The 18,527-nt window shown below is 39.5% G+C and overlaps 1 protein-coding gene across 2 annotated transcripts in view; it reads right to left on the minus strand.

The window, feature by feature from the left end:
- ppp2r5a (protein phosphatase 2, regulatory subunit B', alpha isoform) overlaps positions 1-18,527 on the minus strand; it is a 51,621-nt gene that overhangs the window by 19,522 nt on the left and 13,572 nt on the right. For both annotated transcript variants that reach the window (XM_074615293.1, XM_074615294.1), the window contains exon 2: positions 8,042-8,238. In XM_074615293.1, coding sequence (XP_074471394.1) covers positions 8,042-8,238 — 197 coding nt within the window. The remainder of the gene's footprint in view (positions 1-8,041; positions 8,239-18,527) is intronic.

The following is an 18,527-nucleotide window of genomic DNA, read 5'->3' on the forward strand; positions in this document are numbered from 1 at the left end:
TGATGGTCCATAGTTAATTGCAAATTAATCACACATTTGATGAAAAATGTACCTTAAAGGAAGATTTGTCAAGTATTTAATCCTCTTAACAACATGGGAGTGGACAAATATGCTGCTTTATGCAAATGTATGTATACATTTATTATTGGAAATCAATTAACAACACAAAACTATGACAGATATTGTCCAGAAACCCTCACAGGTACTGCATTTAGCATAAAACAATAAGCTCAAATCATAACATGGCAAACTGCAGCCCAACAGACAACAGCTGTCAGTGTGCTGACTTGACTATGACTTGCCCCAAACTGCATGTGATTATTATAAAGTGGGCATGTCTGTGAAGGGGAGACTCGTGGGTACCCATAGAACCCATTTACATTCACATATCTGGAGGTCAGAGGTCAAGGGACCCCTTTGAAAATGGACATGATACAAATGGATTCCTTAGGTGTACTAGTTTCATATGATACCAGGATCTTCGCTATAGCTATATTGTGAGCCTGCTACAACCTCCGAAATATCGATTGCGTTAAAGAAATGAGTGCCGTTAAAACAAATTTACGTTAACGTGTCAACTTTGACAGCCCTAATAAAATTATAATAGGTTTAACCGACTAGTATCTCCGGTGCCGACTAGCAAGGTAGCAACGTTTAATTGACTAGTCGATTACTCACTGAACTGTAGTACAAAAAAATATCTTATTATTCTCATCTCCCAAATAAAAGTAAAAACGTGACAAAATTCATTCAATTCAATATTAACTTCCAACAATTTGAAAATTGCGGGCGGCGGAGGGAGTGGAAGGATTCAGAGATGCACACCATCTACTCTGAACAACATAATGAGTTACATAACTCACCACACAACCATCCGGCACGCTTATTTAATTCCCCCAGTCACTTCACAATGTCGAAAAATAACTACAGTTGGACAAAACAAGAGGAAAACATTGTGGGAGGATGGCAAACATAGGAAAGTGTGTGAGAGGAGAGAAAAAGGAAACTGTGATTTGTGTGTGAAAGTAACGTAGGAGGATCCTGAAAGGGCTGTTCCTAAGTGACAGGGCTGTAAGTGAAACCAGTGTACACATGCTGACGATAAGGGAGGCTGTAGCTGCGTATGGGGTCAATTTGAGGGTGACAATAGTAGTGACGAACACCTAGCAACGCATTGGATGAGAGAGAGAAAGAGGGAGGTGGGGGTGTGAAAGCACTGAGTGCGGCATTAGCAGAAAGGATTCAAAAGGTGGGAATTAAAGCAAATAAAAGGGGAATTATAGCTCAAAGATGCTCTTTCCCACTAACCCGGCTGGCTTTGCGCTCATCTGTGGCACAGAAAAGGGAAGAATACAAACTGTCTGAGGGAGATGTGATTTTCTATAATATACTCAAAACACTAATTATAGAGTTGGCAAATAAGGCGAAGACCTCCTTTCACATGGATGAGGAACCTGGCTGTTTGTACTCCTGACAACCTCCGTGATCAAAGCTGTCCTCACTGCAGCAGAATAATGAGCAGCACTTTAAACCCTCACCTCTTCATTATCATGTGATGCCAAGCATGGAGGATCTGGGAGAGCTGTTATCAAGCCAGCCTTCTCAAAGTGCAGCTACTATTTGTCTAACCCTCGTTAAGAAGCCTGTCTGTGGTACAGGACTGGCTTTCTCTTGAGCCTCGACCCACGTCCCCCCGTCCCCCCGTCCTGCCTCCTGAATACATACATAAGATTACCAAGAAGGACCACTGACAATACCTGCGCACCAGCTGGAGTCATGCATTTAAACTACTATCGCAATATGCAACCAAGCTACATGTCAAGTGGCTCATTATCCAGTGGAGGACCTTTTGCTCACACACTTCCCATTTGTGCACTTTCCTGACTGCATGTTTTTCTGTCAAAGCATGATTGACAACCGTAGACTGTATATAAGAAGTGGACGTAGTCACCGTGACGTCACCCATTGGTTTGTGGACTGCTGTTTTGAAGCCTCAAGTTCTGTGTTTTTGGCCGTCGCCATCTTTTTTTTTTTCCAACCAGAAGTGACACAAGAGGGTGGAGCTAAGTCCAACCGAACGCTGAATAAGACATTTTTTAGGCGACCAAATTGTTATAATTAACTTTCATGAAGTGAAAACACACTGTGAAAGGGTTAAGCTGTAAGACGAAAACACGGACAACTCCCAGACCGGACAACGCCGTGGTAGCGACCTGTCAATCACAAGGTAGCCCCGCCCTAAAGCAGCCCCTGCTTTATGGTCTATTTGACTCTAAATGGGACCATAATTTACTAAATGAACATCATGCTGTATTGAAGAAGACTTGAAACTAGCGATTGAGACCATAAATTCATGTTTACAATGTTTACTGAGGTAATAAATCAAGTGAGAAGTAGACTCATTTTCTCACAGACGTCTATACAATCAGACTTCTTTTAGCAACCAGAGGAGTCGCCCCCTGCTGGCTGTTAGAAAGAAGGCAGGTTTAAGGCACTTCAGCCTTGGCTTCACTTTTCAGACCAGGAAGTTACTCACTGGGTAACCTGCAGCATCAAGGCAATCGCTAGTGTCAGAGAAAATAGTACAATACGTCACATAGCGACGGTCACATTACGTTCATTTTGCAGCAATTGATCAGAGCATCAAATCAGAAAAAAAGACGTTTATATTTTACTCAAATGAACACACACACACACATCGGAAATAATTTCCTGATTTTAAAATGAACTGCAAATTAACTACAGCAGATATTTCTTGCTTCTGGTTAGTGTGATTTATTACTTTGACTGCATTAGTGCGAGTATAACTGATCACTTTTATTTATTTCTTTGGACTGTTGACATCAGAGGATTTGCTGCTATGTTTACGGTCTGTGTTGCAGACGCCGCACACAATCCCATATATCCATCCAGTATTTACCACAAGGTCCAAATGTGTATATTTAGGAAGAATATCCATGATGGTAAGGACTAGGAAAATAAGAAAAATAACTTGTATATACAGTATATATACACTGCCTTTAATGCAATCACCCATCACTGTCAATATACATACACACTAAAAAATACTGGGTCAATTTTAACCCAATTTGAGTCAATCGTGGCACCCAGTACTGGGTAGTTAGTGTTATATGTTATTATTAACATTGGGTTAATCAGGCATACCAATGTGGTTATTTTGACCCAGTAACAAAGTCATATTTATATTTTTGTTGGGTTGAAAAATTAAGACCAAAAGGGGTGGTTAACTTTTACCCTGTATAATGTTATTTTTAAACGTTTTATTTGGGTCATAGATCAAACCAAAAAGGGTGAATCATTTTACGCAGTGCTACGTTATTTTTAATTTGTATATTGGGTCACAAATCAAAACCAAAAAGGGTGGTTACTTTATATTTCTGTTGTTATTGACCCATACTAATATATGATTATTTTGACATAGCAGCATCATATTTATATTTTCTGCTTCTTCCAACCAAAAAGTTATTTTCAGTATTAATTTCTTTGTATTAATTTATTGTTTACAACTTATAGAACACTTGGCTGTATATAGACATTTTATTTTACTGCTGGTCATTGGTGCTTTTCATATATATTTATATAATATTCATACATACACCTTTTTTTCATTACTTGTGTACATAACAGTCCTGTCTATTCTTTACCTTTAATTGTCCTTGTCCCTAGCTGTTATTTGTACCTCTATGTAACTACATTGAGAGAGTTGCATACAACTGGAGTCAAATTCATTGTATTTATGTACTTGGCAAATAAACCTGATTCTGACTCTATATTTTGTTTTTTCTTTTGTTTATATGAGCTCTTTTTTGTTTGTAGAGCTTTACAGCTTTACTAACTCCTGACAAAGTGAAGGTAGAGAGACAGTATTTATATAAATCCCAGTGTTGTTAGTAGCCATAACTCTCCATTTGAAATCCAAATGATGTTATAGCTGAGTGGTTTTGGTTGCTTTAAGGGGTGGGACCGAAACAATAACAGTGTGCATAATGTTGCTAATACTGTACATACCGTACCTTAAACACAGACGTTGCACCAGTTTAAACATTGACATTAAACGTTAGTTGGCTGTCAACTTCATATTTACCCTCACTATTCCATGTTTGCATTGCCTTTCCAGCTGCCAATGTTTGCCAAACTGTGGCAGCAGTACCCGAAGCTAGCTTACACGCTATTATTTGTTTGGGTTTTTTTTTGGTCAGTTTTGATTACAACTGAAGCGCTGTCACCGTTTATGACTATAATCTTATTGGAAACGGCCTATTTCTTGATCACTGTAATTAGAAATCTGCACCACACAAGACAAATGAATCCAGAAAATAGAATTTAGCACATGACAGCTGCACAATGGTGCCGTTTGTTGAATGTGACAGCTGGTTTGTTAATGGAGTACTTAAGAAATATTAGCACTGAATGTGCCTGAATAGTACTTTTTGTAATGTACAAATCATATGACTGCACTCCTAATTGCATTAAGGCAGAGGCATGCCAATGAAACAAGCCTCTTTTTAATGAAAACTTCTCTTCCTACTCAACTACTCTTCTCTCTCTGCCCACATTAAGGTAACAAGAACTTAAATAACATTCATATTTTATTCATATATTCATCTTCAGGGCCCTAGTTTTCTAGCTGCACAACAACCAGCGCAAAGCAGCGTTGGTATTCTGGTGGAAACTGGGCCTTAGACTTTGCACTGAGAATAGACGTCTATTTCTGGTGCAACATCACTTCTCTGCCACTCTGGTGATTTTAACAGCAAAGAGCAAACTAAATACTAGGAGGAAATGTGCAGAAATAATGCTTAAAATGTAAATAAACTATTTTAACCAGCAGATGTGTTCGGCATCAAAAAAATTCAGATTAATGTGGTTAAAGCAGAAACGCTGCTAAAATGATCCGTGCTCCAAAAACTAGGGGTGGGGAAAAAAAATGTATACAGCACTTGATGGACGTCAAGTATCGTTCTTTTATTATATAAACTGTTAACCTCTTAACAATCCGGCGGCCGTTATTCTGTCTTTCAGACGTTGTAGCGTGATTAGTCTTAAATCTAGAAGAAGCTGAAAGAAACCAGATAACCTAAGGAATTTATTGGTACCAACCATGTCATACTAGCTTGTTGGGAAGAACGCTAAATAACGCTCCAAAGTTACACTAAATTATGGTGAGGAAAACCTGGCATGGCCATTTTCAAAGGGGTTTCAAAGGGGATATGTGAATGATCTCTGAGATGAACAGAGTGAAAACTGTATCTTATTAGATAAAACAGATGTTGACAAACTGCTTAATTTGCAGTTATTGCATTTGTGTGATTAATATCAGGCCTTCTGTCTCCAAACCTGAGGGGGAAAATGGTTAAAAAGGCATTTTTCTGTAGTCATTTGGTGCACTTCCAACGTCTACCAACTTTCAAATCTTCTAGTCTTTCTCATTTTGCTCCCAGTTGTATATCAACCACTTAAAGTAATTATCTTGACCTCTAAAACACCTTAAAAAGACAAGTGAGAGACAAACTGATTCCTAAATCAATGGTTGCAGGTATGACATGGATCACTGCCTACAGCCCATTAATAATCTGAAGACTCCTTGACTCAGCTGTGCTCGTTCGTATCCGTCATGTTAATCTGCAGCGTGGAGTGAATCACTGCAGCACTGACGGTACTGTAAATGTTGCACATGAGTCATTATTGTGCTGTAGGAGGAAACTAGGCTGCTCGGGGCACCTGCTCCACGAGCACAAATCTATACCATGTTGGCCAAAGATACTTGGCAGGTTCAAACACGCTATTGTGTAACAAGATTCCTGCAGCAGCCGATGTGTTAATCATTCAACCCCGACCTTCATTAAGTTGGAAGTACTGCACATCTCCAGATAATATGTTCATAAAATATAACTTCATATGATTTAAGTACTGAAGTGTAATTTTCACATGCAACTATTGTCTTCATTGTGGTGAGTGAAAATACATGGTTCCAGATTTCTAAGAATACGTCTGATTCATGGTGGAAGCATTCTGATACCAATCACACCAGGCAGGGACGGTTATTATAAATACCACTGGTGTGCGTCACTCGCAAATTGATCGTAACTAACCATGCTGCCATGTAAATAATAATGACTGACACGGACATAATGCGAGAGGACTCCTGGGGCCGGTTGCTCAGAGCACTTTAAGATTTCGCCTTAAGTATGACACTTACTTTCTCCTTAGCTGAGGGACTTACTTCAGGGTGCTGCACAGAGTCCCTTAAAAGGTTTCCTTAGTTAATGGCAAACTTTAAGGTATTTACTGTATTGAAAGAAATTTTACAGCGGTAAATTAGTGTTAGTACTGCCAGGCCACTGTGGTTATTTTATTTTCATGATTGCAGACTAACTGGAAATTGATTGAATGTTGATTTTTTTCTGTTAACAAATTGATCTTCATATTGTACGGGTGCTTGAATCCTGATATGAGTCCCGTCTATCACCCGGCAGCTTTAAAGAAGTGTGCCATAATCTCATCATCCTCTTGTTTTGACGGGAACTTCACCACGGTGTGAAGCAGAAATACCTGGCCTATTACTGACTGGAAACATCCCGTAGCATGAAACCGTAGAGTGGTCGTTAATTGCAACGGGGCGTCTCCACTCCTCATCACTCTGTGTTGTGAGTATAGACTGGCTTGTGGTTAAGATCAAGCCAGATGTACCTTAAGTTTTTTTTCCTTACTTTTGTTGCTAAGGTCTCTTGTGCAACAGTTTAACAAACTTTAAGGGATTCCTTAAGTATAAGACCAAGATAAGGAGAAAATCTTAAATACTTAAAGGAACATTTTAAGGACACCTTAAGGAGAAGACTTATGGGTGTTTTGTGCAATCGATTTCATTTTAAGGAAACCTTAAATCGAAGATCTTAACTAAAGGTGTTTTGTGCAACCGACCCAATTCTAATGGTTCAAATTATGATAATTCAAGGAGGAACTTTTTAATGTTTGCATAACTCTCAAGCATAGACTGTTTATAAGAAGTGGTCGTAGTCACCGTGACGACACCCGTTGGTTTGTGGACTGCTGTTTTGAAGCCTCAAGTTCGTCATTTTGTCGGTCGCCGTCTTGGTTTGCAACCATAAGTGACACAAGAGGGTGGAGCTACGCCGGAAACTTCGTAAATAAATAAATCAGCGATTAGACAGTGTGCAGGAATTTCTTTATTATAAATGTGTATGGAGGGAAAAAATCTCTGGATGACATGTGACCTGCATTACCAGAATTGACCCACAAAAGAGCGCTGCCTCTTGGTGTTTGGAGTCAAGAGAGCAAAAGAGAGAATGAAATCTTTGTGTGGGGTTTGTTGTGAAATAGATACAGGAAGTGTTGTGTGATAGACGCTGACTGACTTTAGCTTACTATTAGGTTTTAACTGAGGTTAGAAATCTCAAGTCAGTGGATTCATTTCACACAGTGAATAAGACTGGTAGTGCAGAAGATGCTTACACCTCAAACCTCTGGCAAACAGAATTAAGCTTAGCAGTATTTTTCCCTGCACTGTGGCTACGTGTGTGTCATCATAGAAGCTTTCAACAGTGACAAGACGGTGTTGAAAGACAGAGCCTATTACTCTCAAAATCAAACATGTTTTAAGAGAAAAAAAGATTCAGTTTGTACAGTGCAATGTTGGAGACGATGTAAAATCCAAAACAAACTTGATGAACTCTGCATGTACTGTACTCAGTGGGTGATGCAGTGGGTGAGAGAGAGAGAAGGAAAGAAACAGACGGACAAAACTTCACTTTTCCTGTGGATTTAGTGCTTAAATGGAACCGGTATGGTAACAGGTTAGGCGTGAAGACGGTAAAACGTTCCTCCCATGCTGCTGACATGACACATCCTGTCTACACACACGATCGGCCTCCATTTTTTAATCCCGCTCAAGTGCACAGGATGTTGCACAGCGACACAGAGAGGAGACCTCTTTGTTGTTAATAACTGAACAAAAGGCCACAGAAATTTAGAGAAGCACCAAAGCACTGTGTGTCCTCACCATGTTAGTGATCTCTGGGTACGTAGTCTCCACCAGCACCCCTCTGTTGGTGGACACGTAGTCCACCAGCTCGTTGAGCGTGGCCCTCTTGATCTCCTTGCTCTTCAGGTCAATCACCGAGTCGAAGAAGTCGAAGAGCATGCAGCACTGCTGGAGTTTCTGGGTGAACAGCTCCTGCTGCTCTGTGGAGGGGGCATCTGGAATCACACGAAAGAGAAAAAAAGAAACACACTGAGTCACTGCTTGTGTAAACACTGGAAAGCATAATGTAAGGCTCTATGCTAACAGATTACAGATGAGGCAAGAGGGGATGACAGCAGCAACGGTTCCTCTCTAGGTGGTATGACTTGCTTGTGCAGAACAGTAGAAAATGTAAGGTAGTGAGGGCATCGGTTAGGGTTATATACCATCAAAGCGACATAAAAAGCCTGCTTTTAATGTGAAGGAATCGTGTCGGGGGTTCCCAGCGGATGTGACGTCATGCTCGCTCGCGTGTGCTTACTCTCTTCAGCGCAGCTACTGTGATAGCTAACAATAGCTAACGGTTGGTTAGAAATGGAGTCCACTAACGCAAACAAACAACCGGCCTCCACCACAACTCAGACTCCAACACAAACTCCACGGATGCACAAAAAACATCAAGTTATATCTAGCGAAGCCCATCTTGCAAAACAGGAATGTGACTGACGTCGGGGGGGACTAGGATTAACATCTGCCGGGCCTTCGAATCATGGAGGAACCTTCAATCACGTTCAGTCTTGTGTGTGTCGCCACAAAACAAGACATTTGAGGACATCATCTTGGGATTTGAGAAACACTGATTGACATTCACCATTTTCTGACATTTTATAGAGCAAACAACTTATTGATTAATAGAGAAAATTGTCGACAGATTAATCAACAATGAAAATGATTGTTAGTTGCAGCCCTACATTTTTATTTTTTAACATCCCTAACTAATTCAAATCATTAATAAACTGGATTAAAGACACATTGGCACAAAAACATGTCCTATAAATGTCCTCAATTGCTCTTTTATCGCACACAGTTACACATCTACTAAACTGCTGGACACAATGCACCGGTGTATTTTGCCACACAGAGGCGGCCCAGTCATTCTCGGCTTTGATTGTAAAGCCTTTTATGGATTAGACGGTGAGTGCGTTCAGGGTTATTAGAGCTGTCAAACTTGACCCCAGCTAAGCTATAAACAGCATCTGGCAGCCGTCCATAGATGCAGTGACACACTGTACAGTGATGTTCTGTTCCAGCAGCAGCAGCAGCAGCTCATCGCTACAGACACACGACTCTCTCTGTAACGTAACTCAGTGAAGTAAACCATCACGGCAGCTCTGATTTACAACATCTCAGGAACCAGAGAACCCAGACAGGTTCTGGGGTTACGCAAATATAGATGCCATCCATGACACTTGTTGACATTGAGGTGTGATTAATGTCTTCATTCAAATGGATGTCTAAGTTTGACATTTTCCTGTGTTAATTAAACTGAAGTTAATACATTTGGATCCTTTGTTAGTTCATTCTAGTTGTTCATTCGCAACTTCAAGGCACTTCAGAGAGAAAACTGAATAGCTTTAAAAAAAAAAAAAGCAATTTGAATTTGTCAATTTTGGTTCTTGTGATGGCTTTTCACTATTTTCTGGCATTTTACAGCCAAAACAATTAACAGATCCATCAATCATTGAAAATAAGAGCTGCAGCAAATGTTCTTCAGAAAAGTTTTCTTGATTAATCAATTAGTTGTTTAGTCTATAAAATGTCATAAATGATGAAAAATGTCGATCAGTGTTTCCCAAAGCTCAAAATGACATCCTCAATTGTCTTGTTTTGTCCACAACTCAAAAATATTCAGTTTACTGTCATAGAGGAGTAAAGAAACCAGAAAATATTCACATTTAAGAAGCTGGAATCAGAGAATTTTTCTTAAAAAAAAAAATCACTTAAACCAATTAATCAATTATCAAAATAGTTGGCGATTAATTTAATAGTTGACAACTAATTGATTAAAAACGTTGCAGCCCTACCTAAAACACACAAACACACTTAGCATTCACTCTTCAGAGCTACAGAGAGCGTACTTTAACAGCAAAAAGAGAGGGGTCGGGGTGACAAGTCTTATAGTGTAGAGTTTCTTATTGCGTGATATTATGCAACTGAAAAGGCATTACCCATAAAACGGTGTGGCATGGGGACAATGCACAGTGAGGCACAGCCAAAAAATTCCCACTGAGCCTCACACCTAGTGAAAATGTTCCAGTGGTGTTGACAGCTGACGAAGTACTTACGTAACTGAACTCTACAGGTCGAGCCACTGGCTGCTGCTCTGACTGAACTCAATATCTGAGCGGAACTACACCGAGCCGACTTGTTAACGCACTACTTTGTCTTAATGCCAAATTTCCAAAGTATCGAATCTCAAAGGATTCCACACATCCAAAGGCCAGACCGAATACCAGACTGGGACCAGAAAGGAAAGAGGACCATGATGCTGCTCTGACGCTCACATTTCTTCCCACTTGTGTAACGCTGGGTGTCATCACTTTGGGGAGGCATGATGGATTCAAACCTTCCGTGATTTACATATCAGTGACAGTGAAAAGCACATATATACGCCTCTAAAGGCGCTTTAACAAGCAATAGTCCGTTTTGCTAGTCCGAATCAGACTGAGATTGATTGTCTGGTTCGGTTTCAAAGTGCACAAATTAAAGCGGACCAAATAAAAAATTAAGTTGCAGAGGGGCGTTTAAGAAGGAGCAAATTCATCATTTTCGTCTCGAGAGCTGCCACTTCTACGCAGGGAATGTGAACTTTGATATATTGCTGCCGAAGATTTTTCACTTTGACTCAGCACCTTCTCCTCCAGTTTATCTTGAACGACTTTATAAGCGGCACTATTTTTGTGGACTTTATTTAGCTCATTCTGTATGTTCTCTTTGGCCCAGAGGTCAAGCAAACATCGTACTTCTTCAGAAGTCCAGGTCAGTCCTCTCCCACTCATGTTAACCTGCCGTTTACCTGTGTCCATCTCAACAAATGTCTGCAAAGGCAGCCTTTCAGCCTTTCAGCCCTTCACATCCCTGATATAATATCGCTATATTGCCCAGCCCTAGGTTCACGGTCATGCATAAGAAGACAATCTTAGCCTCGCTCGCTGTTTCTGGAAACAATGCAGGCAACATTCAAGCGCGGCTTTCACATATTCACCATGTGTTTTCTTCTCTCAGCTTTCTGGGTAAACCAAATCATTTGATTTCTTTACAGGGAATTGTCGTCATCCCCCAGAGAGGAGAGGAGGCTGGGCCTGTTAGACACAGTCTGACATGTAGATGCTTTTCCCAATGTGAAGCTATTTTTGCCTTTCAGATACAGATGCATTGGTGCACAAATTCCTCAGGGTGCTTAGCAAAGGAAGGAGAATATTTCTATCACAGCTATGAAGTTATGTACGAAAACAAAGAAGAAGAAAAACACTTGAGACATCCGATAGAAAATCCAAACTAATCAAGCTGTATGAGACCTACATGGATATTGTTTCAGAGCAATAAATGGTCATGTTATTATCCTTCACTCCCACATGAAATGTTTTCTCTTGGTATCACAATGTGGCCGACATTCAACAAAAAATAATCTCCCCGCACTGCTGTATCGTACACAAAGCTTCAGGAATCACTTAAACAATTATCTAGATGCAATAACATGCAATTTCATAACCACACATGGACAAGAGTAAGAAAGTGGCAGGGTTAAAAGGAGCCAGTTACAGCACACGGTGTATAATTATTCCTTAGAGTCAGTTAGAGTAAAAGGGTCTTAATTGTCTCTGTGTTGATCTCTGCAGGCATTTGGTGTCTTATAGTTGAACTACTGCATCTTTTGAGTATAAATTCTTCTGCTGTAACTAGAGAAGCCCTAAATTACAGGCTTTACCATTCATTATTACTGACCATGAATATCTTAAAGGTGATAGCATGACCTCAAATGACAGACACAAGAAGCAGCATTTTGCCCCAATCGACAATTAAGAACAGAAGCAATCAGATAACATTACAAGTCAAATGTAATAAAACATTTACAGGGAACTTGAATGCACAATTTTGTGAGCAGTCATCACCAACAGGCATCAACCATGTTACTGTTGGTGGGAGAAAGAGCCGAGAAGAATCACACAACAACATCGACTGAGTCCTAAAATAGGCTGCAGCTTTTTCTGTTGTTGTGTGAAAAAAAGGCCTCAATATATAAAAAAGAAACCTAGCAGCTCGGTATTTAGAAACACCAGACTGTAGATGTTGCCGACCGCTGTCACGCAGAAACCAAACGTTGCTCTTCAGTCGTGATATGATTTCCTGGGTCTTATTTCATGTTGGTCATGTTTTTCAGCCTACGGTAAATGGTTTAAATACCACATTGGTGTGTCACTATGAGACAAATACTATGTTGGGGTTTGTTAAGTATCAGGACAAAGCGTGTTTGGCAGGCTGCACAATGTACAATGTTGTTGTTATTGCCAAAGCCTATAATTGAATAACCAGAAGATTTGTCTTGTTGTTCATGTGCTGAAATTAAACTGAATATGTATGAATGAATCTTTGTTGCAAAAGAGATTATAATTACAACTAATTTGTAGTCATGTCTGCGCTTAGAACTGCAATCTATTGTGCTGTAATATTTCACAAAATTGAAATCCAGTATATCATAGGTTTCCATTTTCAATTCATGGTATCATTGACTTGTATAAAACTAGAGTTGTATAAAACAAAAAATTAGTTGCTTCTCAGAAACATACACTGTATAACGCATGGCAAAGACCAGATTTGGTGACAAAAACAGGAAGTAGGATCTGAGCTCTACAACCACAGCACTGCAAAGAGTTTGAACAAAACGTGCCATAACTTGTTCAAATAACCACATACATACAGTACGAGTGACATATTAAAGGAAAAAACAAACATTATCTCAACCCAACTGAACACCTACAGAAGATTTTGAGCCAACATGTCAGACAGCGCTCTCTACCATCATCATCAAAACACCAAATGAGGGAAAGTGTTGATTCCTCCAGTAGAGTCCTGAAGTATCTATGAAGCAGCATTGAGGCTGGTCTGGTGGACCCACAATTGTTTTTTCCTTTCATTTACACCAGTAGTGCAGTGCCTGTTTGGAGTGCCTGCCTGTCTGGAACGGGCCGATTGCTTGGCCCTCAGAAGTGCTGCGTGCAGCGTTGTCGAGAACTGCAGTATAGCTGCTTACACCTGCCAAATGTGAAGTTGATTGGATGAGCGGTTCTCGAGATATGCGATGGACAGTCATACATACACAGACAGATTCCTTCCTTTATAGATAGATTATACTGTTAGAGCGCCACCTATTGGACAAATGGCCCCAAAATTACCATGGTCACTCAGACATCATATTTACACATGTCCACCAAATGTGGTCCAAATAGCACAAAGCGTTCAGTAAATTTTTTTGTAAAACAAGCCATGCCGACGGCATTTGAGCTAACTTTGAGGGCTAGCTATAGCAAAACTATACGGAACATCAACAATCTGAAAAAACAACTTTTCCCAGCTTGGTCCAGAGATGTTCTGTACCGAATTTGGTGACAATTGCTCAATTTGTAGGAAGAGGGCCAAAAAAAAATCAAATTTGGACAAAATCTAAAATCTTGACGCAACTGGGCGTGGCTTATATAGAGAGATTAGTCTGGGCCCAAAAAATCCAGGAGGAGCGTTAAGGTTCATAAATTACAGGCCAAAATGTAAAATCCATTGCTATAGCGCCACCATCTAGTTAAATTGCACCACATTTGACAGCCTTGGGTCCCTAGCTGGCTATGCAAAGATATGCAAAGGATATACACAGAGAGACAAACAGACAGAAAGACAGAGATTACTGGCTTTATAATAAGATAACTGTGTATATCCTAACTATTTTTTTTGGCCATAAAGCTACACACAATACCTCACGATGACAAAGCAAAAGCATTTGCAAATGTGTTAAATTTTTTCTTATGTATATGCAGTATCTCTTTAGACCCTTTGCTGTGAGACTGCAAATTCACCTTAGATGCATCTTGTTTCTTTTAAACGTTTAGTGACGCCACTTTGAGATGTACATGCCGACAGGGATAGAAAACATAACTATTGTATGGTGAGAGGAGCTGAAGAGGGAATATTGTGCATTAAACTGCACAGATTGCTGTGAGTGTTGTATTGAAAATGTTCCATGAGGGAAACAACCCTTCCAGCACAGAGCACATAATTACGTGTATCCAGTGATTTATAAGCATGAAGGCCCTGCCTCAGTCATTGGTATACACAGTGTGCTTTTCTATCATGTGTTTGGGATGCTTGGGACTATGTTGCACTCGTTCATATGCACAGAAATATCTGAATGGCTTTACAAAAGCCTGATGAATATATAAGACAGTGTGGTAGACTCCTGCTGAGGAACTCCCATCCAGAAAGAAGTAAAAGAAGTAACAAGCATGAAACATGAATGCTTTAAGTTCTCAGAATCCATCAAGTTGGAACCAAAACGTTTCCATCTCAAGCCAAACTAAATATAGACCTCTTTGACATTAAAAAAGCATAAAAGAAAGTATACAAATCTACTGTAGATGGAAACTGAAACATGCAGGGTGTCATATTTACAACTAAAGTACTAATACTATTCATTTTTTTCTCTGCATCATCACTGTTGACATGTGTTGCATGTAAACAGAATGCAACGCCGTACATGAGTGATGCCGTCTCAAGATAACTGCAGTTATGCAACCATTTTCCATTTAAGCATCCCATGTTTCACTGCCCCAATGACTGCCGTGTATTTTGCCCTGGATGAATCGTGTTGTGCTGCTTTCTACTGCAGAAGAGGGCAACAGTCATGTAAAACAGAAATGCATCATTCACAGAGTGCATTTGTGGCAATCATGCTGATTTTTCACAACACAAACAGGAATACATGCCTTGCCTTTTTATATATAATAATATGCTGCTGCATTAGGAACACTAAAAGTACAAAAAGATATTTTTCAGAGCTGTGATAGTTAGACACTGCAGCGAGAGTAAAGTGTCTGACCTCTATTTGCATTTTGATTACCACTGTTGAGTAGCAACAGCACTTCGCATCTCTTTTCAGTCCAAAATGTGGTTAAACAGAAGTAAACTACTGTCTCGATGCATAATCAAACTGTGAGGGAATGCATCACATCTCAGGGTTTAATTTTTTACATTTGACTGTTTCAGCAGAGTCTATGTCTCTCTAATGCTTTTGGCACTACTATGAGGACAGATTTGTGGTGTGAACACATAACAATAGTCACCATGATGGTGGAAACACTCGGGGTCTTGACCTATCCACTGTTAAATATACAACAAACGTTATTTATATTATACCTCAGAAATCCTACACTAATACCTGCCCTTTTGGTGCCCATCAACATTTCATAGAACTACAGCCGAGCAGAAAGAGACCAAAACAAACTGGAGGAAAGTATGCAGGTCAGGTGACCTCTGCACGGTGACAGATTAGTACTGACTTAGCACAGTCTTTGTCACTTAGGACTTTTAGTTAGATTTGTCTCCGTTTTGCTGTATTGAATATACAGAGTTGACCTCTATAGACCTACCTAGATATAAGTTTATTATTAACAAAAGCTAGTGTATTGATGCTAGTATATCATCTGAAGAATGCTTTCTTTAACTATGGCCTGTTTTTGCACTGAGGGATTTTTCCATGGCCACAAAAAGCTCAACCAATCAAATGTTTCAGGTTATTGATGTTTAATGTCAAAAGTCCGGCAATCTCGCAAAAGAGACATGTTTACTGTATGCAGCCTGAGATCTAGGTCTGACTAGGAGGCTCAATCCAGAGGAATAAAGTGTAGCCTTGTGCCAACAATAATTTACTCTCTTGCATATTTGACATATTTTATTGTATTTAGATGCTTTACTATGACTTGAGAGTGCTTTACAAAAGGCTTTGCCAAAAACATTACATTTCATGTAAAGAGAAACTGGATAAACCAGAAGGTATGGGTGGGTTAAAAAAATCAATACAACATAGTATTGCAATATTTTGCAGGGCAATATTTTGTCGATACACAGACAACAAGTATCGATCTTTTATTATATAAACTAGGGCTGTCGATCAATTTAATCACGATTAATCGCATGATTGTCCGTAGTTAATCGCAATTAATAGCACATTTTTTATCAGTTCAAAATGTATCTTAAAAGGGAGATTTGTCAAGTATTCAATACTCTTATCAACATGTGAGTGGAGTCTATGCTTTCTTTATGTAAATGTATGTATACATTTATTATTGGAAATCAATTAACACAAAACTTTTACAAATATTGTCCAGAAACCCTCACAGGTACTGCATTTAGCATAAAAATATATGCTCAAATCATAACATGGCAAACTGCAGCCCAACAGGCAACAACAGCTGTCAGTGTGTCAGTGTGCTGACTTGACTATGACTCGACCCAAACTGCACGTAATTATCATAAAGTGGGCATGTCTGTAAAGGGGAGACTCGTGGGTACCCATAGAAACCCATTTTCATTCACATATCTTGAGGTTAGAGGTCAAGGGACCCCTTTGAAAATGGCCATGATAGTTTTTCTTCGCAAAAAATTTAGGGCAAGTTGTGGAAAACGAAGGCTTTTGTTACATTAATCGCAATACTTGCATATCACAAAATGTTAAAAAATAAGATTGTAACATGACATAAGTATCGTGACAATATCTTATCATGGGGCCTCTGGTGAGTCCCACCCCTACTAGAAGTGTTTCAAATTTGGCTGTAACTTCCGAAGCACCAGCCAACAACTCACAGTCGGAGAAGAAGACAGTAAAAGCTCTTGAGTGCTACAGTCTGCAGGTCCTCTAACTAAGGCTCCAATATTGTCTGCACTGGTTGGGATTGCATTACTGCCTATTAGACAGACATTAAGTCTTTACAATGAGTCTTCCTGGTATCACAACACTGAAAACACCTTATTAAACACACTGAAGAACATGTGAAGTGCTTCATCTTGTGCAGAATAATTGTGCAAAATGTGCCCGTTAATGCATGACAGCAGCGGTGCCACGTAGATTGTACTGCAGCTGTTGAACTGGTTGGGTAAGATGGTGCAACATCATCACATGCACAATTTGATTCAGACTTGTCTCCACATTTGTTTGGAGTGCACATTAAAACCAATGCTGGCACAATATATCACAACAGCAACCAAAAAGCAGCTTAAAGAATATCTAGGCAATGCAAGCCAAATGCAGAGAATCACAATGAGTTCTGCAGTGATTTCAAGTCTAATCCTGACACCAATATTTCCTTCTTCTGTCATTCCACATAACACACACACTGTGAGCTTTCTCTCTTTGGTTTGCTAGGAGGGTGTGTTAGTTTGTGTGTGTGTGTATGTATAAGACAGCACGTGGTCAACACAGGTACTTTTATCTTGTCCTAAATCTCCTAAATTATGTCCTTCATGACACGATTCCACTGAAAGTCAGATGATGATATCTAGTTACTGACCCGCCCTGATAGTTGAGATAAGGCAGACAATAGTGATTCTAAACACCACCTATTAATAAACTAGTGCACTCTGTACTCTGTACATTGTGAGTAGGAACATGAATTGCTTTGACCAATCAACCAGATAACTGACTTAAATTAATATTATCAAACAAACACAAAACATTTGGTGCCATCACAACAGCCAAGTTAACTTAAGCCATAATGATGTTGATGCCAGTCCTAATTTATTATTTAGGATGAAAAGCAGCTAAAGCATTGAGGATTGTTTTAGTTTCTTGCAGGGCTGCACCCTCGTAGTCGATTAGTTGACTAATCGGTCGTTTTGGTCTTAGTCGACTAAGATATCTTTAGTCGATTAGTCGTTTTTAATGGGGTTTTTTTTCATGCTGAATGACTTATTTCCAAGAAACTCTGGTAAACACAAGAATTAAAGTGTGAAACATAGTGGTGTAAGAAAATATCGAAAATATTGAGTATTGCGATATTAAGTTTTGTGATACTGTATTGATTCTCAAAAACAATGTATTGATTTTTAATTAATAGTTTACATGCAAAGATTAACTGTCAATATTTCATTTAACTTGCAAAAAGATGCACCATCTCAGTGTACTGTATGTGCCCTCTCGGATTGCATAAAAACGTACATTTCTTTTATTCAGATTTTATGCATATGGCGGTGTGTTCTTTATTCTCTAGGGTAAAAGGTGAGAGGTGAAAGGTGGCAGGGTTGCATGGTAAAATGGTTGACTTTTGCCTGTCTGTAATCATCAGGCCACCCTGAAATGGGCTTAACAGTTGCATGACTGGTAAACTGCAAACACGTGCACTCAAAGACCACAGTATAAAACACTAGAAAAGCAGCAATCAGGACCGTAAAGTGAATGCTGTTGTCAGCCAATCAGCCACCAGCA

Source organism: Sebastes fasciatus, chromosome 18 (genome assembly GCF_043250625.1).
Source record: "Sebastes fasciatus isolate fSebFas1 chromosome 18, fSebFas1.pri, whole genome shotgun sequence".
In the NCBI taxonomy this organism is placed as follows: Eukaryota; Metazoa; Chordata; class Actinopteri; order Perciformes; family Sebastidae; genus Sebastes; species Sebastes fasciatus.